Source organism: Phragmites australis, chromosome 4 (assembly GCF_958298935.1).
Source record: "Phragmites australis chromosome 4, lpPhrAust1.1, whole genome shotgun sequence".
Classification (NCBI taxonomy): domain Eukaryota; kingdom Viridiplantae; phylum Streptophyta; class Magnoliopsida; order Poales; family Poaceae; genus Phragmites; species Phragmites australis.
Window position 1 is genome coordinate 35729677 of NC_084924.1, and position 22426 is coordinate 35752102.

At 41.7% G+C, this 22426-nt stretch overlaps 1 protein-coding gene across 1 annotated transcript; it reads right to left on the reverse strand.

Moving 5' to 3' along the window:
- Positions 1 to 244: 244 nt before the first annotated feature.
- On the reverse strand, positions 245 to 2862 carry LOC133916249 (protein trichome birefringence-like 6). Its single transcript, XM_062359853.1, has 5 exons — positions 1598 to 2862; positions 1304 to 1496; positions 1031 to 1221; positions 756 to 914; positions 245 to 667 (listed from the first exon to the last, which is right to left on the reverse strand). Exons 1-5 carry the CDS (start codon positions 2707 to 2709, stop codon positions 340 to 342), a joined length of 1983 nt encoding a protein of 660 aa, XP_062215837.1. The 5' UTR covers positions 2710 to 2862; the 3' UTR covers positions 245 to 339.
- Between the last annotated feature and the right edge of the window lie 19564 nt (positions 2863 to 22426).

A 22426-nucleotide genomic window follows, 5' to 3' on the forward strand; every position in this document is an offset into this window, starting at 1 on the left:
TTGTCTTTAGGAAGTGCTACCAGGATTTCAAACTGGAGTTGCTGGAGGATCTATTTTACATAGGTTTTGGGAGCGAAATTTATTAGCCAAATGTTCATTGTAATTTCGTTAATCTGTACAATCATAGTTTCTTCATCGTAATGGACATTTTCCTAAAAATAATTCATAAGGAGTGTTTTTGGAACCTGACAACAGACTTTCTTGACACATTTTCAACTGGTGAAAGGATGCAAGACAAGCATGATTGCACATTTGCGCTCTCTTTTCAAATCAAAGTACATTTACAGATAAGGATCCCATCAGACAAGAAAAAAAGTAAGGGGGCAAATAGTTAAGTCACTAACTTGTTACATACTTTTCTTGTGAGGACACTAGACGGTAGAACAAGAGCTCATTCCATGTATCTGGGACTCCAGGGAGGCACCAATGGCTGCAATCCTGGACTCTCGATGCTGTTAAATCTACTGCCTTCCGGCCATATACAGATGGGTGGCCATCTATCCTGAGCCCAGATAGATTGGTAATGTTCAGAATTGTCACAGGAGTCTTCATTTGCTTCACGACTTGTTCCAAGATCATGTTTCTCTCAGGTACCGGCCGTGCACGGGTGTCATTAAGTGGCAGCGTGCTCTCTCTGCAGTGTCCCCCTGAGTTCCACTCTCCACCACTGAAATCAGCGATAAATTGTTACATCGACCTGCTTGCACAAGACTGCAGAGTTGTTCTCATTGGATCGAAGAGTCAAAGGACCAAACCTGAAATGAAATGGGGATGAGCTTCGGAAGAACACTTGAGTTCTCCGTGGATTGATGTAGCGATCGATCCATGATGCCCATGTGGTTAGTGCTCTTTGGAAAGCTGTAGAGGCATCGAGATGGGGATGAACGTGATCCCCTTCTTGATAGTAATTCACTCTGCAAAGCATATGAGTGAGAACAAAGAATGTCAAAGGCTGCATTTTTGACAATTTGATTTCAAATACGAACTTTATTTAAGGCAGTGTTTGCCATTCACATTAGTCAACACTCACCCAGCTTTTGTTTTGTGATGCGACCACCAATGAGCAGTGTTGAACACAAGCACATGAGCGTCTCTCCATCTTGATGAGCTCCGATCAATAGTATCAATCCGTAGTGTCTTTGTGCGCTTCTGGCCAATTCGTGCCTTGCCTTCATGCACCAAGAAATGTGTCACATGATACTCCACACTGCAATTGTAGTCCTGCAACAACCGTACCATGATGACTACTATGTACCAGTCTAGACACTGAATGGACCAGTTCTACATCATATATGATACGAACCAAGAACTTGAAGTTGTAATCTCCTTTCTCTTTAGTAATCTTGCGGCCACGAGTTTCATGAATCCTTGCAGGTTCTGAGACTGCCGTTCTCAGCAAGCACATCATGGATTCCCATTGGTTCCTATTAATGGAGTCGCCGACGAACACTAGTCGTTTTCCTCGCAGCATCTCAAGCATTCTCCTAGCATCAAACCTAAAATTTTATCCCATAAAGTTAGCAAAATGGTGAACTTTTAGAACTTCCTCCAAACTCCTAAGCAATCAAAGAACTGAGCAAATGCACTAATGCAACACCTTGGGATATTGCAGTGTTTAGGCTGCCACCTCCATTTCATGTAGCTTTGATTTATCCTTCCATTAGCTTGGCAGCTGAAACCTTCATCTATAAATGGGCATGAATCGCTCGTGTAAAGTGGATAGCTCTTGTCGAACACCCAACTCCCGTCATAAATATCACACTGTACTGCATTGCTTCGTGCCAAATCCATTTTGCTCGCGGCTTCTTCCTCAATCAGATGAGGGTCCTGCCTATTTGAATTGACAGGAGCTGCTCCTGAGCTATTCTTCACCGCTGAATGATCTGAGCTTTCCCTTTGCCCCTGTTGCTGAGTATCATAAGCTCCTTGTGCAGAGGAACTGCCACTTCCTCCCACACCGCCACCTTCCAAGAATTCGCCTCCCGCCCCCATTGCAGGACCAGACGCTTCCATAGAGAAATTGACATCACGCGCAGAACTTGTTCCCTCCAATTTCTCCACAGATGCAGTTGCCTCTTGGGAAACAAAAGCATTAACAGCATCTAACCGTGTCTCCGTTGCCGAACCAACTTCTTCTTTGCTAAGATTCTTGCCTTCAGCTAAGTTTAGCTTCTCCAACAAAGAATCTTTCGCTAATTTGTCGCCATCGCCTCCTCCAGGAGCAACTTCTTTCACCTCCATGTTTGAATCCAGACCTCCAAGAGAGTAGTTTCCACCTTCCGCAATCTGTTGCCCCTCCAAAACCTCACCAGTCGAGGGTGTTTCACCATTTCCTCCTCCAGTAACAGCTTCTTTCGCCTCCATAACCGAGCCCACGCCCCGACCCGACAGCACTCCGGCAACCGCGGGGCGGGCCCCCTCCGCCACCGAATTCCCGCTCCAGCGCCCATGAACCGCCTCTTCGGCCTCCACTGCTGCGCCGCCCCTGGAACCACCAAGAACCGGCGCCCGGGCAATGGCCGCGGCGGAGGCGTTGGCGCCGAGGGAGGCAGAGGAGAAGGGGAGGAGGTGGAAGGGGCGGCCGTGGCGGAGGGCGAAGAACGCGACGAGGAAGGAGAAGAGGAGGGATGAGGAGGCGAAGGAGAGGAGGAGGAGGCTCTTGGGGCTCAGGAAGTGGTACGAGGAGGAGGAGCTCCTCTGCCTCTCCATTGCTCCGCGCTGCGCCCTGCGGCTGCGGGGGAGGAAGCCACGGCTGGTGCGGCAATGGCGAGGCGTGTGGCTCGCGAGGTAATAAAAGCGGAGCGGCAAGGGCGAGGCGAGGGGCCGAGGACGAAGGCTAGGCTAGCAGCGACGAGGGGTCGGTACAACGGAAACGGAACGCGACCTTCGGGTGTTGTGGAGTAAGTGGCGAGTTAGCATAACTGCACCTGCAACGCTTGAGCTCTATTGTCCTTATGCGGTTTGTGCTGTTGTACCAGGTTTTCAAACTGGAGCATCTATGAGCTGATGAAATGGACCGAGAATCTGAGATGACTATAAGCATGAGTTTATAAGTAGATGAAATTTCCTGGCCAAATGTTCTCATTGTAATTTAATTAATTTATTTTTTAAATAATGTTGCCGATAATTGTTAAAGCACCGATCTAACGAACCTGTTAAAGAATAGTGGATGCTGTGAGTAGACGAATCGCAAGAAAAGTACACATAAATTTTTAGACAGGCTCAAGCACTCCTGATAATAATAACCCTACGTCTTATTGGTTTTGTATTGATTTGAGCCTGTTACAAGATATTTAGCTAGTCTAGATGGATCTAAATCTAGTCGGTGATTTTTTTATGGGTTTTTATTAGCTTTTATAGGCTTATTAAACTTGTATAGCTTGAGACGATTTGTCCTGGCTTATCCTCCGCAGAGCCCCTCCGTCTCGTGTGTGTGTGTGTGTATATATATATATATATATATATATATATATATGTATGTATGTATGTATGTATGTATGTATGTATGTATGTATGTATGTATGTATATACGAGGGTGTCGTACATCCTCTAGGTTATTTCTTCCTATTTTTTGAGATATATTTTTTGAGAACCTTCCTGAATACGAGACGTCTTGGGTATCTGCAAGTAGTTTCTTTTATTTCAAGGATTCCTTTGTCAGAGATAAAGATATGCTCCAAGGATTACATGATATTTTAGGGTACTCGGATATGGTGACTATTCATTATTCATTATCAAACACCCCATCAATACGCGAAATGAGGATTTGACGGTTCAAGTATATATAGCCAGCAAAGATAAGCTTTTTACCATACCATATCATCGATTAAACTCGAACCTCCGATTAGGGGAAAATATCTAACCATATTTCCTAGGTCTTTAAGACCACATACTCGGGATTTTGAATGCCTCCGAGTTTTCAAGAGAGCTCTCATTTTGTAATCGTGTCACAAAAATCCTAGAATTTTTAGAGCTTAAATCTTTTCGTTGGACTAATAGAAAGAGGAGAGAAGTAATAGAATTTCTATTGAAATACTTGTCTCTCTCACAAATAAGACCCATCTGGCCGACTCCACACCACCTCCCCTCTCCCACACGGCTGCACAGCAGCAGCCCCACCCCTCCACCTCACTCTCACTCACACTCACTCTCCCTCACTCCCAACAGGCTAGCACAAGCAGCAGAACTGCTACCCCCTTCCCTCTCTCAAACTCTCCCACTTTCTCTTTAAGAATTTGATTTGAGGTATGCATGTCACACCCTAGTGTTCCCCAGCTCATTAGCTTCCTGTCCATCTAATTCTTGTTTTGTGCATGAAGTAAGGAGGAGGCGAGGTTCGAGCGGGCAATAGGGATGGCTCAAGAAGGGAGTCTAGGATGCTATATGCCCACTTGAATGGTTTAAGGACCGACCGTTATTGTAGTTGGCTTTGACACTTTTCGTACTTACTACATATCGATATAATGATAAGATAAGACGAATACCTTTTATAGTTGTGACCTTTTGTCTTGTTGTCATATGGTGTCGTGGGCATAATAGGCTTGTAGTTGTCCTATGGTGTCGTGGGTATAATAGACTAGTAGAGGTAACATCGTAAAGGTGTTGTAGACATAATAGGCTTGTAGAGGTATCTAGTTTGCTCGGGGAGTAGTTCTAGCTACCTCCACACCTTTAGTCGTAACTAGGGTGCTTAGAGAGTAGTTCTAGTGGACCTCCGCACCTAGGTGCATGTTCAAACGATCAGGGCTCAATTGAAAAAGGTTGTCACGAGTACAAATATTTTCATCACATGACACATTGCATTTCGTTCACAATCATGCATCATAAGCACACGTCTTAATTTATTCGTTTGTTCATTTGATGCATTCTTTAATTATTTAGAGAGTGACGTATCGACTGTTTAAGCAGTTAAGGCTGATACCGAACTGGAGGTGTACGTGAGTGAAGTGCTGGAGCAGCAAGACAAGCATCTACATATTTCACCTTTACTTTGGATCTTGTGGTGTCTAACTTGATAAGTTATCGCTTTATATATGTTGCGCATGTTTAGGGAGTCAATGTCGGGATTTGTGTGTAGAACCTATGTTGATGCATTTGTTCGTACCTCGATTATTTATTATCCCCATTCTTATAACCTAGATATAATAATGTTAATGTTTAACTTAAAAGTTATTTAAGATGCTTAGTGATGCATAGGTCATCGGTAGAAGTCGAGCGGTGGTATGCCCATTGTTCATGAGCTATAGGGCTTAAATATATTTCACAATACAAATGATATTGGGATGAAGAGTTTGTGAGAATGAGATAAGATGTGGGCAGTCCTAAGGGTAGTTCGGGAGAAAAACCCAGATGTCAAAGACCACTTGCATTGATTAAGAACCAACCGTTATTTGCCATTGGCTTAAACACTTTCTGTACTTTCACATATTCAATAAATGTATGAATGAGCCGATTATCATACGTCATGCTAACACTTAACTTATGCCCCTATGACGCGTAATAGAAAAATTATGAGGAGAAGCAAGGTGGCGGGGAGCTGGAGGTGTCCGGGACACGCTCGCAGTAACCCCGATGCCATAGGGGCAAGCGCAAGTGTGTAGTTATGGATATGAGAAAGGTTATCTCAAGGGCCAAAAGAATGGACTTGAGTCGTGTGGGTAAAGATGTACCCTATAGTGTGTAAGATCAATTCCAATTATCGGGCTCTCAATTATGAGCATGATTATGTCCATCCGCATCAATCATAGAGTTCTGATGTTGGATTGTATGTGGTATGTTGGGAAGTGGCAAGTGATGGTATATGTTGAGATGAGTTTGTTCAAGTGACACTTGTGATTATGGTTATGATCTCTTGATAGGAGGGTACAAATTGTTAAGTTTTGTAGATGCTCACACTCTTGAGTCGATAAATGGCTTTTGCATATAAATTCATTTAACCACGTGGCTAGTTCTTGCTACACATCCCCAAATGCATGATCCTTGGAGTTGAGTTATTATATGTACCCACTATTGAGTAAGTCTTGCGAGTACCTTCATACTCACCTTGCTTTTATTGAGTTTTTGCAGGTGAGGATAAAATAGTGTACGGTTACTTCATGCCTGCTGATGTCAGTGATGTGCATGAGTAGTGGTGGGCTAATCATGGTGACTCGGTGGTGCCTTAAGGAAAATGATTCCACCTCTTTTGCTATTTATAGAAGTGAAAATGCATATAGCCCCTAAATGTGGTTTTGATAATTAATGACAATACCTATGAACTAACAATTATATTGAGAATTGTTAGTAGGTTGATCCATAGGAGATGCATAAGTGATAAAATATGGATTCGTTGAGAAATCTCATGAGACTAAAGAAATACATCGAAATCATTAAAGTTCTAGGTGATGCTCATGAGATGAAGGAGGCGCTCAAGAAGATTGACATTAAGTGTGAAGGCTAAGTCACTTATGAAGATTATGTGACTAAAGGTATAAGATTATCAATTAAGCTTTTATGGACTAACCCATGTACTTTGTGCTTGAGAATTAGTTAGGGTTAGGTTTCATAAGAGGGCATGAGTTGACTGGAGATATTCTATATGCCATGTTAGAAGATCAAGATCGAGATAAGCTTAGTACATAACTTATATGATTGATGCCTACGGTTCATGCTTTAGTGGTGAATCAAATGAAGATGATGCGAAAAGTGAAGACTCCTATGCTTGGTGCATGAGGAGCTATCAAAAGAGCTTCATTGAACTTCCAGAGATCAAGTGATGATCAAAATGATAAAGTGAAGAGATTGAAGATACATGATACAAAGTGGTTGTCTATGATAAGATGGTGAAGGGAAAGTGATGCTCGGCTGTGATGGACCATCTGGTGGTGAAGGGCAAGCAAAGGCTTGGCGTCAAAGGGCAAATGCGATGGTGAAGGGCGAGTGAAGGCTTTGGCCAATAGACCGTGCGAGGCCATGGGAAGCTATGAGTGATTCACATCGATCATATGAAGAATGCAAGAAGACATGGAGTGAAGAGCAAAAAATTGGACTTCATATGTTGAAGGACATCAAGTGACTTTAAGATATAGAAGAGATTAAACTTCATGTATTGATGAACATCAAGCCAAAATAAAAAATGGACATTGGTCAAAGCAAAGGTATAAATAATATGGGACTAATGTGCTCAATGAGTCTTGATCAGGTGAATAGTCCCAATGATGAAAGGACTTTGACGTTGGCGTCCCTTAAGGTGAAGAAAGAAGATGGCATGAGGGTGTTCCTATTGGTATATAATTTCTTTTTGTATTCGAGTATAGGAATGTCGTACTATTAAGAGGGATGTAATGTTGATAGCTTTGTTCATGTATTAGTGCTCAAACATGACTATCCAAGTGCTAACTTGAGAGAAACTTATCACCGCACATACATTGGGTGGTCTTGGATCATGATTTTAGTTGGGATAGGTAGCCATTTGAATAAGCTTTTCATAGAGTTCAAGAGCATCAAAATTGGACTTCGGAGTAAAAAGTTATGACTATTTTAATTAAACAAACTTGAAAGTTTTGTGTTGGTCGGATATTCCGGATTAAATCCGGCCAGAGGTCCTCTATGGTGAACTAACGCTTCAACCCGGAAATTATGGGTTAACCTGACAGTGCTAAATTGGCTCGGATTAAATCCGGTCAGGGGTCCTCTGTGGTGAATTAATGCTTCAACCCGGACGTTAGAGGTTACACTGACTTTTGGGCATAACAGCTAGTTTTTTAGGGTTGGGTATAAATACCCCCTCAACCCTCTTTGCTAGGTTGCTGTTGTTCCACACGAGAGAAATATCCCCACAGCCAATATTTGCTCTCCCCTCTCCAAATTAGCTTGAGTTTTGAGAAGAGAAGTGAGTTGGATTGAGAGATTAAAAGATTGAGTGCAAGTGAGTTAAACTCCATTTTTGAGCACTTGAGTCATAGCAAGCAAATCTTCGATTGTGTTTATTACTCTTGGAGATCAAGGTCTCCTAGATGGCTAGGAATCATCAGTGAGCACCTAAGATTGTGGTATGCCACGGGAAGTTTGTGAAGACCCCAAATTTGCTTTTGCAAGGGAAGAAATCAAGAGTAAACCCAAGTGGCACGTTGGTGTTACCTTGGTGAGAATTTGGGTTGAAAGAGACCCAGCACCTTTGGAAGCTCCTCAACGGAGACGTAGAAACCTCGGTAGAGGGATCGGACTTCAGGAAATAAATCGACATGTTTCCTCTCTTGGTTTGCTTGTTACTGGTGTCTTGAGCTCATCGGCCTTCATACTTGTTTTTTCCCAATCTATGTGCTCGTACTTATTTGACTGCAGATGATCAATGGAATAGTATGGAAATACTTCTTGGAACCTATGGCAACTTTTGGTTTGAGCTAAAACTCTTTAGGCATAGCTAGATCTCATTTTTTACTTTGTATAGTCGGAAGTTCTAAGCTGAATCAAGAAGTTCTGGATTGAACCCGAACGTTTCAGATTGAACTAGGAAGTTCCAACCCCTGCTTTAGCTAACCCTTTTTTATTTCAGAAAAATCGTCTATTCACCCCCCTCTAGGTGACATTAGTGTCCTTTCAAGATGTTAATTCCGCCATGTAGTAACTCTAACATGCTAAGAGTTGAATCTGTGTATTTTATTCTCCTAGTGGTGTTCGTTGATCTTTAAATCCTTGAACTTGTAATAACCTAAAGGCTTGTAATATATTTACATTACTCGCTCTTTATTACACCCGATATATATACGGAGTTAAGGGGTCCTGCAAGGAGAAGCCACAAGCAATACAAGCCAAAACAAGTCATTAGAAGCCAACAGAAGCTAAGGAGGAAATCACCGACTAGGTTTAGGTCTATCTATGCTAGCTACACCCTATTTGTAATAGGTTTAGATCAATACAAGATAAACATGATATAGGGTTATTATCCTCAGGACGGTTTGAACCTGTCTAAAAACTCTTGTGTGTTTCTCTTTTGATTCGTCTACTCAAAGCATCCCCTAATTATTCAACAAGTTCGTTAGATCGGCGGTTCACCAATCATCGATAGGTGGTCGTGATTGTTGTGGTCAGATGTGAGTTAGCACGAGGCATGTCGAGAGACAGACATGTGCTAGATTTCATCTTATTAAATGATTAATTCGAATACAATTTGGATGGTTCCTCACACCTTTCTGAATTCAGGTAGCTTCCATGCATTTGACAGGAGTCGCAACACGTTGGTTGCAATCAGTTGATTATCGTGTTCATCAAGTTATTTGGAGGGAGTTCTATGATATGATTCTCCACCATTTTGGTCATGATCAACATGAACAGTTGATTCAACAGCTGTTTAACATTTGACAAATGAGTTCAGTGAAGGAGTATAGCGACAATTTGTTGAATTATTGTTCAATTAACTGCATATGAATCCAAACCAGATCCCCTCTATTACACAACTAAATCCATTAATGGTTTGTGAGAAGATATTAAGTTTGTTGTTATGATTCAGCACCCACCCAATTTGGATATGCTTGTGTTCTGGCATATTTGTAGGAGGAAGTCGTAGCCATTCCAACATCGTGATTCGCATCAGCAAGAGTGGAATATGCCGCCATGATCAATGACTAAAGAAGCTCTATCGCTACCTCTACCTCCGCAAGCGAAGCCACCAGTGCCAGCATCTACGGAGGACAAATGGGGACTCAACAACACGTGTACCCAATCACTTAATGCGATAATGGCAGCGTTACACGCATATCGTCGAGCATGAGGGCTATGTTATCATTGTGAAGAGAAGTGGAGTCGTGATCATCGATGCAGTACAATAGTACAACTTAATGCAATTCAAGAACTTTGAGACCTATTCAGGTGCGAGGAATTGTTGGATGATCCTGCTGAATTTACTAACAGCACTCTTATGACACTTGCTTGTGATGCACTATCAGATAAAGAATCACTATAGACAATGAAATTCTTAGGAAGTATTCAAGGCATTGAGATATCGATGCTACTGGATTCAGGCAGTTCACACAATTCCTCAATGCCAACATAGCCAAACAAGTTATTGGGGTGACAACTCTTAAAGTACCTATGCAAGTCCAAGTGACCAATGGCAACATCGTCACCTGCACTGAAGATGGCACGCAGCACTTTTGCATCGTCACCTGCACTGAAAACAGCTCCAATGAATTCTCCTCGTCTGTGCTTTTGGTTCGCAAGAAAGATGGCACGCAGCACTTTTGCATCGGTTACAAGCAGTTGAATTCATTGTCAGTAAAAAGCAAATACCCGGTACCAGCCATCTATGAATTGCTCGATGAACTGACATGAGCTTAGTGGTTTTCCATGTTGGATCTTCGAGTTGGCTACCACCAAATTTGAATCATCCTAGTGAAGAGTTCAAAACAATATTTCAAACACACATGGGCCACTACGAATTCAATGCTATGGCATTCGGTCTCGCCGACGCTCCAGCCACATTTCTCAGTGCCGTGAACACCACCTTAGGCACTCTTCTCTGCAAAGGCGTCCTGGTTTTCTTTGATGACATACTTATCTATAGTGCCACATGGGAAGATCACATTTGTCACCTGGAACAGGTATTTCAACTTCTTCGACGTGATCAATGGAAAGTAAAGTTGTCTAAATGTTCCTTCGCACAACAAAGCATTGCTTATCTCAGGCACATAGTCACTGCATCCAGCGTGCATACTGATGAGACTAAAATTGTTGCAGTCAGAGATTGGTGCAATATCAGGGAATTGCAAAGTTTTTTAGGCCTCGTGGGTTATTACCAAAAAAATGTGCGTCATTTTGGCTCCATCAGTATATCACTCAATGATATTTTCCGCAAACGTAGACATTGCAGGCCGAGACAACCTTTCAAGTACTGAAGCAAGCACTCATTTCAGCACTAGTACTAGCATTGCCGGATTTTAGAAAACCATTTCACATTGAAACTGACACGACTGAATTTGGAGTGAGGGTCGTTTTAATGCAAGATGGCCATCCATTAGCATTTGTGAGCAAATAGTTGGGGCCACACACGAGAGGTTTGTCCACATACGAAAAAGAATATTTGACAATTTTACTAGCAATGGAACAGTGGTGAACTTATCTTCAACAAAACGAATTCATCATTCATACCGATCAGTTCATCCTCTCGCATTTGAATGAGCAACGTATCCATACCCCTTGGCAGCAGAAAGTATTCACCAAATTGTTGGGTTTACACTATTGGATTGTATACAAGAAAGGCAGTGAGAATAGAGCAGCTGATGCTCCCTCTTGCCACCCAAATCCAACAACAGAACTGCAAGCCATTTCAACCTGTCAACATAGTTGGCTCCAAGAGGTAATCGATGGATATGAAAATGATCTCGTTGCTCAGGAGCTCTAAACAGAACTTGTTACACAATCATCCATGGATGGACCTTACACATTACAACAAGGGATTATCCGCTACAAACACTGTGTGTGGCTCAGCAATAATGAACAAATACAGACTAAGATCATTTCAACTATGCACAACAGCACCATAGGAAGTCATTCGGGCTTTCTGGTGACTTACTGCCTAATAAAAAAACTCTTTGTCTTGAAATGGATGAAATCTCAAATTCATGAAGCTATCAGAAATTGCCATGTTTGCCAACAAGCGAAGCCCAATTGCTTGTCGGGACCCGGATTACTGTAGACATTGTCGGTACCAACACAGTCATGGCATATCATATCTCTTGATTTCATTGAAGGATTACCACAATCCAATCGATTCAATGCAATTCTGGTAGTGGTGGGCAAATTCTCGAGGTATGGTCATTTCATCCCCGTAGCACATCCATTTATGGCCATCGAAATTGCCCAAATTTTCTTCGATAATGTCTACAAACTCCATGGGTTATTAGTCATGATTGAATATTTACAGGCACTATTTGGCAATAATTCTTCAAATTAGCATGAACAAAGTTGAGGATGAGTTTAGCGTACCACCAGCAGACCAACAGACAAACTGAGCACCTCAATCAGTGTGTCGAGGCATATTTGCACTGCTTCATCCACGCTTGTCCGAGGAAATGGAGCAACCGGATTGACCAAGTGGAGTACTAGTACAACTCGAGATTTCATTCGACACTCAACAAGTCCCCTTTTGAAGTCCTCTACGGATACTCTCCATGTCACTTAGGCATTGAGGACACAACCAACTATTTAGTATCTGATTTGGCTACCTAGTTGGAGCAATGAAAATTGATGAACTGGCTCCTCCATCTACACCTTTTTCATCCTCAGCAATGCGTGAAAGCTCAAGCGGATAAGAGCATAACAGAATGCCAATTCTTAGTTGGTGATGTCGTCTTCCTCAAACTACAACCATATGTGCAATCATCAGTGGCTGCTAGAGCGAACCACAAATTGGCATTCGAGTATTTTGGCCCTTATCACATAATTGAGAAGATCGGTTTGGTGGCTTACAAATTAGAGCTAACATCCACCAACTCCATCCATCCGGTCTTCCATGTGTCGTAGCTCAAACCAGCGGCGGGCGTCAAGGAACAAGTATGTCCGGAACTATCGTGCACTAACCATGAGAAACCAAGTTGAAATGTGCCTTGAATTATATATGATGAGTGATTGACAATGTTGTCGATTTAGTTTGTTGAGTTCTGGATTGCTTGAGCATGGTTTGAGCATTTTAATTATGGACTAACTGGAGTTGGAGTTGGAGTTGGAGAAATGTATTTGTTTGTCTTATGGTGTGCAGGTGACGGATGCAACTTGACGGTCGACGATGGGTGATCAGGACTAAGCTGGTGCTTGGTGTCGGACAATCAAGGAGGCCGGATGGAGTCAAGGGTGATCCTAGCTGTACACGTGAAGGTCAAGCAAAGCATGAAACAGATGATGAAGTCGGCGTGTTGACAAAGTCAAGCAAAAGGGATACTGGTGCAAGTGACAAGGCGGTCCGAGGGATCGGGAGCGGGAAAGACTTGCCGGCGGTCAGATCACAAGATGAAGTACATGTGTCGACATCAGAGTACTAACTTAAGGTATAAGCAAGTGGCGAGTCATGCTTTGAGAATCGTGTAGAGGGTTTCACTATTGGACCTTAAAATCGTAGGAAGATTGGAGGAGTATGTGGTGCAAAGCTTGCATCAAAGCAACGCTAAGTTGTGAAGGCGCCGCGGCCGTTCGATGGACGAAGCAAGAAATTGACCAAAATGTCGGTAGGTAGGAGTGTGCTACAAGAGAGGAGTATTTTGGTAACAAGCTAGGAAACTTAGGAGTCAAGTTTTCTAGATCTGTAAATAGAGGGGTAGGGCTATGGAGGAGTATGAACCAGCCACTTGAGCCCCTTATGCCACCCATTTGAGATCCTAGTGTTAGGGTTTTAAAGGAGAGAAAGAATGAGTGCTTAGCCTATGTAATAGGTGTGAGTTTTGAGAGGAAAACTTTTGTAATTTGCCTAAAATAGGGCTGACCTCTTTTAGTAATAAAGTTTATATTTTTGCATATGCTTGAATTCCCCTTCTTCTAGTTTCCCTCTATTAGTTCCCTTGTTTTTCTTGCAACTTTTTTTTTATCTCGGTTGCGATTTCATTTTCGTGCTCGAGATGAATTTTTCCACCTTGTTGGAATTAATCTTCTAGTTGCTAGAGGCATAAAATTTGCGTACAAAAGTACAAAATTGGGTATTGAATTTCTTTGCCTCTAATCCATCAACTTGGAGGTTTTCTTCACCCAGTGATCATCTCCTTGAGTTTTTGGTGTATCTCCTAAAGATCTAATTTTTGTGTGGGGTTAAGTCATGGATTGGTTTGCTGTAGAACCTATGGTTCGATTCCAACCATTAGACCCACCTTTTGTTGGATTTTGAAATTTGGTTTTTGAATTGGAACTTCCGGATTGAGCTTAAATTTCTGTTGTGTTGCTCTTTATGGTGATTTCTTCTTCAGGTGTGTTAAATGAACAAGGAGTAGGCCATCTATTTCACAAAAAATTATAAGGCGCCTATTCACCCCCTCTAGTCGTCTATATTTGTCCTACAATTGGTATCAGAGCTGGTTTGATCACTTGTTGACCTTAACCGACTTTATGATCCTTATATGACAATAGAAAGAAGTGGGAAAATTCTGTTCTTCGATGGTCGAGATATTTCGTACTGGAAGGTGCACATGGAGACTTATCTCCTAAGCCAAGAAAGTGCAATATGTGAGATTCCTGTTGCTCGTTCTTCTCCAGCCCAGATTGAATAATATGAGGCCAATAACAAGGCTTGTAATATATTGTTCACTAGACTAAGTAGTAATGAGTTTGACAGAGTTTAGCACCTTCGTATTGTTCATAAGATCTGGTCGACTCTTAGTGTCTTTTATGAGGGCACAAACCAGATCAAGGCTAGACGCCAGAGCATGTACAACCAGAAATACCAGATGTTCGTACAGAACCCTAGATAGTCTTTGGATGCTATGTTTGCTCATTTTGATGAAATTGTTAGCAACCTTGGATCCATTGGTATTTTGCCCTGTTCTGACCATGAGAGAGCGATCAAGCTTCTCTATGTTATTGACCGTAGCATATGGGAAGTTAAGATCTTGAGCATTGAAGAGTCATAAAGTTACGATACGTTAACTTGTGATGAACTCTTCAGCAAGATCAAGTCCACCGAGATAGCCAAGGTGGCTCGGATCAGTCTCAGAAACCCCCTATCTCAGACCCAGTGATGGCAATCAGGCTAAAGCTAGTTTTTCTTGTGCTAACACTTCACATAGTGGATTTGCTTTATCTTCTTTAGTTTCTATCACAAAGGAACAGGTGGACGCACTAGATGATGAGGACCTTGCGCTCATTGCGAAGAAGTTTACTTGCTTCTACAACAATAGAAGAGATCAGAGGAGGGGGTTCTCACGCTTGTTTTGAGTGTGGTGAAACCACTCACCTCAAGGCAAAGTGCCCCAAGCTCAAGAAGGAGGACATCGACCACAACTACAACAAACATAAGAAGAACAAGAAGCTTTTTTTCAAAAAGAACTGCGATAAGATGTCTAGGAAGGCGGCTAAGGTGGCTTCTAGGGCATTTGTGGTGGCTCTCAGCGACATCGATACCTCTTCAAGTGAGGAGGAGAGCTCAGAGGAGGAGGAATCGCAAGTGAAGAGCAAGAAGAAGGCCAAGGACTTCATAGGCCTCTGCTTCATGGTAGATGACAACGACAATGACCCCAAGCTCGATCCTTTCGAGGTATTACTTTTCTACGACTAGCTTTCTATCCAAGTCGATACCTTGAATGATGCTCTTGTTAGCCAGGATAGGTTACATAAGAAAGTTGTGCGTGAGTTGAAAGTTTTTAGATCTAAGTATGAGTCTGTGTCTACTGAACTTGCATTGCTTAGGTCTAGACCTGATGTTGAGGAGTGTGAGAGTTGTTTGATTATCATAGCTAAACTTGCTGAGCTTCAGAATGTGCACGCTCAAGTCGCCAGTTGGCTTGAGAGTGCCGAGAAGAAGCTCCTTGAGGTGCTTTCAAGAATAGCCATTTGCTTGCAAAGGATGTTAAACTCAAAGACAAGCGCCTTAAGGAGCTAAAATCTAGATTAGAGACTGTTGGATGTTCAAAGAATGTGCAACCGAACTGTTCCACATGTATAGTCTTTCAGGACGAGCTCAGCTAAGTTAGAGGGCAAGTTCAAAAGCTTTTGACAGAGAATGAGTACCTCCTTTCTCTAGTGGAGAAGTGCTCAGAGGGTAAGAGAAAAATAAATTTGATCTTAGCCAAGACCAAGATGTGTGCTGACAAGGCAGGTTTGGCTCTTGGGTTGAGTTTTAAGAGGGTAGCTTTCAATATGGAGAGTAAGACTGTGTTTACCATACTTACTATCCTAGAAGCCAAAAAGTCCAAGATTGCCGCTACATCACCACCCATCAAAAAGAAAACAACCTCACAACTTATCAAGAAGAAACCCGCACCACATCCCAAGAAGGCTCCACAACTTAAGGTGAGAGCCCCTATGAGACAGCCCAGAGTGATCGACAGTCGAGCTCTTGAGAGACTTTACCATTGCACCTACTGCTAGAAGAAGGGTCACTTGGTTGGGTTTTGCTTTCGTCGTAGGAGAGATGAGAGGCGTGAGTGGGAATGGAGTACCCGGGACATGTACTACCCTTTTGTTGGTGGACATGAACCTTTTTCTCGCTCCTACCCATGAGTCTTTAGTGCTTTTCAGTCTCTTTCTAGAGACATTGCTCAGCGTGGATTTTACCATGAATCATATGGTTTTGGTCCATATGTAAGAGGCTTTGAGTCCCAGCGCTTTGGCGGACCACATGTTCCCCATCATGGTACTCGTCCCCTGCATGTTGATGATGAGTTGCATGCTTCTACTGTTTCTTCTTCAAGGCGGATGACTCAGTATTTGATTCCCAGGAGGTTTTTGACTAACCCCAATACTGAACCATCCACCTTCTATTCTTCTTCTATGTAGGTGGCAGGTGGAGGCTTGGAGAACAAGTGACTCATTGACTCTAGTTGTTCTCCAGCCTCACCCCGACAAAGAATCATGAGTACATCTGAAGGGATCGGTAACGTCCTAAGAGGGGGGTGAATTAGCACACTTAGAACTCTTTTGATTCTAAAAACAACACAAGATAAACCTATATCAATTTCTATCTAAATGTGCTCTAGATTTATCTAGTGTGTCTACTCTACCGATCAAAGCACTTGCAACCTATTTAAAAAGGTAAATTGTAAGAATATAAATGCAAAAACATAAATAAGGTAGAGAGAAAACTCGACATAAAGATTTTTCCCGTGGTATCGATGGCATGAATGCCACCCCTAGTCCACGTTGGAGCTCCACAAAGGATATGCTCTCGGTCGGCACCCGGTCACAGCTCTTGAGCCACTAAGTCACAAAGACAAGGACTCCACCCGGATGAGCCACCAAGCCACCAAGGCAAGGTCTCACCGCTAGCCTCACTTCCGGTTCCTTTCCATCATGATTACTTTGAAGCAATCGTCTTATCGCCGCTCTACACCAAGTCGGAAGGTCAACAAGCTTGCTGGCGAGTCACCAAGACTCAAGGTGCTGGCATACCACTTGGTACAAAGTTGGATCACTCCTTGATCCACTCTCTAGGCAACAATCACCTAGCGACACTCTCTCTAGGCCTATAAGCACTAAACCTCTCTAATCTTGTGCTTAATCGCCTTGGATAATCACTTTAAACACTTTGGTGGTTTAGATGTCTTCTCAAGTGTATATGAACTTCTCTGAACTCTAGCAGCATGCCACTATTTCAAATAACTGAGTGGAGAGGTATTTATAGCCTCAAACCCACGTACTAGCTGTTAACCTAACGGCTCTAAAAAGCTATTAATATCGGATGATCTGGTGAGAACAGTAATACTAACATCGGATCATCCAGTGAGTATACTCTCACAAACTAGCTATTGGAACCCCACTCAAACCTCTATGAACACTGGACACACCAGTGTATACTTCATCTCCATCACCGGACTATCCCATGAGTTATTCTGAGCCATCCAAGCCTTTCCTTCTTCTCTGTGTAAATTGCTCCGATGTAAGCATCCGGTGCATATCACTTCATCACCGGACTATCTGGTGAGTTAACCTCAGCCAACCAAGCCAATACAACCCTCTTTGGAAATAATGCTCCGGTGTGCACAACCTTCATCACTGGACCATTCGATGCATTGAACTTCGTTCTGCCTCTTTGCACGATTCATTGTCCGATGTGTGCAACACATTAATCACTGGACAATCCGGTGCTTTGATCTTCAACTTCAATGGCTGCAACCTTCTCTGGACAAAATACTCCGGTGTGTATCTTCTCTGATCATCGAACCTTCCGGTGAGGTCTTCAGACCTCTATCTCCTTTGTCAAATATGCTCCAGTGAGTTCAACACCCAGAGCACCGAACCATCTGGTGAGGCAAATCTTTCTGGGATTTCTCCAATTCAGTCCAACTTTGTCCCAGCTACGGTGACTTCTTCATGTATTGCATCCATGAGACCTACTAAGATATATTATTGACAAACATGTTAGTCTCATTGACTATATTGTCATTAATCACTAAAATCACAATCATGGTCTAATAGAGTCATTTTTGCTGCAACATCACTTTCGGGGATAATCAGAAAAGTAGAGTGAAGGCCAAAGGAACGGTAAAGGTAAATGTGAGTTTTACTCTCAAATATGTGGCTTTGGTTGAGCGTCTGGGATACAACATACTTTTTGTATTTCAGTTGCTAGATGAGGACTTGGAAGTGCACTTCAAGAGTGATACTTCTCGAGTTCTTAATTCTTCTAGAGCTTTGAGTTGCAAGATTTCTTGAATTGGAAGAGTTTTTGGAGCCGATTTTTCTGAGGTTTCTGGTTCTTCTCAATGTTTACTTGTTCAACCTTCTTCTGAGTTTTGGATGTGACATAGCAGATTATGGCACATGAGCTTTGATTTTCTTACTCGTTTGAGTGTCCTAGGCTTGATCTGAGGATTGCCTAAGGTCAAGTTTGAGAAGAACCTCGTTTGTGCTCATCGCCGGTATGGCAAAATGGTTGCCGCTCTTCACCCACCAGTCAATCTAGTGATGACTGAACTACCAGGAGAACCTCTATATGGATACTGTTGGTTCTTCCCAGGTTCGTTCAGTAAGTGAAAAGTGGTATGTATTTGTTATTATTGATGATTACTCTCGCTATTCTTGAGTCTTCTTTCTTATAAGCAAGGATGAAGTGTTCTTACACTTTCAGAGCTTAGCTTTGAGATTGTTCAAAGAACTCTAAGGTGCATTGAAAGCAATTCACAGTGATAATGGCATCGAGTTCAAGAACTATCTCTTGATGCTTTCTGCCTTAAATATGACATTGAGCATCAATTTTCTGTCTCACACGTTCCTCAACAAAATAACATGGTTGAAAGAAAGAATAGGATTTTTATGGAGATGACTAGGACGATGCTCGTTGAGCATAGGACTCCTAGAAAGTTTTGGGCTGAGACCATTAGCACAGCGTGATACATCTCAAATCCAATTTTCTTGTGCTCGATATTGAATTTAACTTCTTATGAGTTGTGTTTTGGGAGAAAACCGAAAATTTCACATTTAAGAGTTGCCTTTGTATATACTCTATCTTACTTTTGTTGCATTTGTATTATATCGTATCATGTAAGATAATCATAGTAGTTGAGTTTTAACTTTTATATCTTAAGTATTTTTTATTACTAGACTTGAATTTGGACTAAGTTGAGTAATTATGTGGAGCAAGCTTTTAATCTTATACTCATATTGATGCTTTGACATAAAATATTTCAAGCAAGCTAGCTTTTCTTAAGATGAAATTTAGCAATTTTATGAATCATGTAGACTATAAAATTCTACATTCTTGATCACCATATTCGTAATTGCTTTGGCTTAGTCAATGCTTGTGTTAAGGCTAGTTTGATGAATATCTTGTTCTAGGTTTCTTGGTTCAAGTCAGTGGATTGGAGAATATTATACTATATTTTTTATCTTTATCAAATGTTTAGCTCATGATAGAACCTTGGGGAACATGTGTTCATTGTGTCGCAAAGACACTACTTAACTTGATCATGTGAAAGCTTGATTCTTTGTGAAAATATGAATAATCTTGTGAAATCAAGTATCTTCTGCTAAAATATGATCCAATACAGTTGTCTTGAAGCCTCAAGGTGTTTGCCATACCCAGTCGCGTGATACTTTGTTTGGATAAGAGGCAACTTGAGGATAAAAATAAAAGAAATGTGCCTAATTGCTTAATTTTTTTTAAATCACTTGATCTAATTAACTCTTGGTTTCATATGTGAGCATTTGCAAAGCCTATTATCATGAATAATTGTTTTCCTAGTTTGATATTGAACTTGGCTAATTCTTAATACTTGTATTGTCTCGGCACGAGTGGATGCTTATGTGATGGTCGTTTTAAACATGATTCGACTATGTGAAATTAAATGTGCCAACTAATTCTTCCGATTTAGCTTGTGAAGCTTCATGTTCCTGTGTCACTGTCTCTTTTTGAGCCTTTATACAATTGTGAGCTCCATCCTATACTTTCTGTAGCCCTTTGACGTTTTTAGCATTTACAAATATTTTGTAGTATACTTATGGAAGCTTATTAGATTTATATGTTCATGAATTACATAATATTTTTTTCCTTGATGTTTATATTGCCAAAAGGGGAGAAATGAATGAAAAAGGGGAGAAATAAAAATTTTGCACCAAATCAAAGAAAAATCTTGCATAAATGAAAAATATTCATTCATCAAGGGGAGCATTTGATTTTTTATTTTTGAGTTGTTATTGCTCTTTTGAGGTTTTTAGATTGGCTTTGCCTCTATTAGGTCTTATGCAAGCATTCTTATACCAAGTGATATATTTTTGTTTTTTTTGGAGTTTTTGATCACTTGGATGAGCATATCTTCTTCAAACTAAAATCTTTGTACTTTGAGGTGTTGTTCATGCACTCATCAAGGGGAAGATTGAGAAACCAAATTGAAATATGTCTTGGTTTATATGTGATGAGTGATTGACAAGGTTGTCAATTTGTTTGTCGAGATTTGGATTGCTTGAGCTTGGTTTAAGCATTTTGATTACGGACTAACTAGAGTTAGAGTTGGAGAAATATGTTTGCTTGTCTCATGGTGTGCAGGTGACGAATGCAACTTATCGGTTGACGGCGGGTGATCGAGGCTAAGCGAGTGCTTGGTGCCGGACGATCAAGGAGGTCGAGCGGAGTCAAGGATGATCCTAGCTATATATGTAGAGGTCAAGCAAAGCATGAAATGGAGGATGAAGACGGCGTATTGATAAAGTCAAGCGAAAAGGATGTCGGTGCTAGTAACAAGGCGGACCGAGAGATCAGGAGCGGGAGGGACTTGCTGACAGTCAGGATCGCAATACGGAGTAAATATGTCGACATCAGAGCGCTTTCTTAAGGTGTAAGCAAGTGGTGAGTCACGCTTTGAGAGCGTGCAGAGAGTTTCATGATTGGGCCTTAAAACTGTGGGAAGATTGGAGAAGTATATGAAACTATCACGAAGCTTGTGTCGAGGTGAAGCTAAGTCGTGAAGGTGCCGCGTCCGTTCGATGGACGAAGCAAGAAATATACCAAAATACTTTTGGTGGTAGGTAGGAGTGTACTACAAGAGAGAAGTATTTTGGTAAAAAACTAGAAAACTTAGGGATCAAGTTTTTTAGCCTATAAATAGAGAGGTAGGATTATGAGAGTTTGAACTAGCTACTTGAGCCCTTTGTGCCACCTATTTTAGAGCCTAGTGCTAGGATTTTAGAGGAGAGGAATGATGAATACTGAGCCTATATAATATGTGTGTATTTTGAGAGAAAAATCTTTATAATTTGCCTAAAATAGGGATAATCTCTTTGAGTAATGAAGTTTATATTTCACTCCTTCTAATCTCTCTCTATTGGTTTCTTTGTTTTTTTTGCAAGTTTTTGACCTCGGTTATGATTTTCATTTTCGTACTTGAGCTGAATTTTTTCACTTGTTAGAGTTAATCTTCTAGTTACTAGAGGTATAAAATTCACGTACAAAAATACACAATTGAGTATTGAATTTCTTTGCCTCTAATCCATCAATTTGGAGATTTTCTTCATCCGATGATCATCTTCTTGAGTTTTTGGTGTTTCGTCTAAAGATCCAATTTTTTTTATGGGGTTGAGTTATGAATTTAATTTGCTGTGAAACCTAGGGTTCAATTACATCTATTAGACCTACTTTTTGTTGAATTTTCAAATTTGTTTTTTTAATCGGAACTTTCAGGTTGAGCCTAAATTTCTATTGCGTTGCTTTTTATGGTAATTTCTTCTTAAGCTGCGTTGGGTAAACAAGGAATAAACAATTTATTTCGCAAAAAATTTAAAAGATACCTATTCACTCTCCTCTAGTCGCTTATCTCAATCCTAATAACCAAACTCTTTAAGTTCCAGAACGCGTACTCAAGAGACAGCTGGTGAATCGTGGGACGACGAAACGATCATCACGCAAGTGCTCGTGAAATGGTCTTCTACACCGACGGCATTGGAGAAGCGTTACGCCAACGCTTCCCGTTCGCGCCTGCTTGTCAAGCAAGTCCTCAAGGGGAGGGGATCTTAAGGCGCGGCAGGCGGACGACGCAGGAACCGGGCAGCACGGGCCGAGACGCTCTGGGCGCGTGAACACAAGCTAAACAAACGAGTCACTGGCATCGAGTGGGTGAACGCGTGTGGGGCTCTGTCCATGTAACGAACGACTATATGTAGCGTGTGCTGTCTTGAGGGAGGGGTAAGAACTAAGAAGAAACCAGACATGAACTCGGCTGCCTGCGAAGAACGGCCACCCTACTAATCCAATCCTCCTTCCTCCGATCGATCTCCTCCTGTGTCTCCGATTCTATCTACTGCATCGCGCTAACACGGCCCGGGA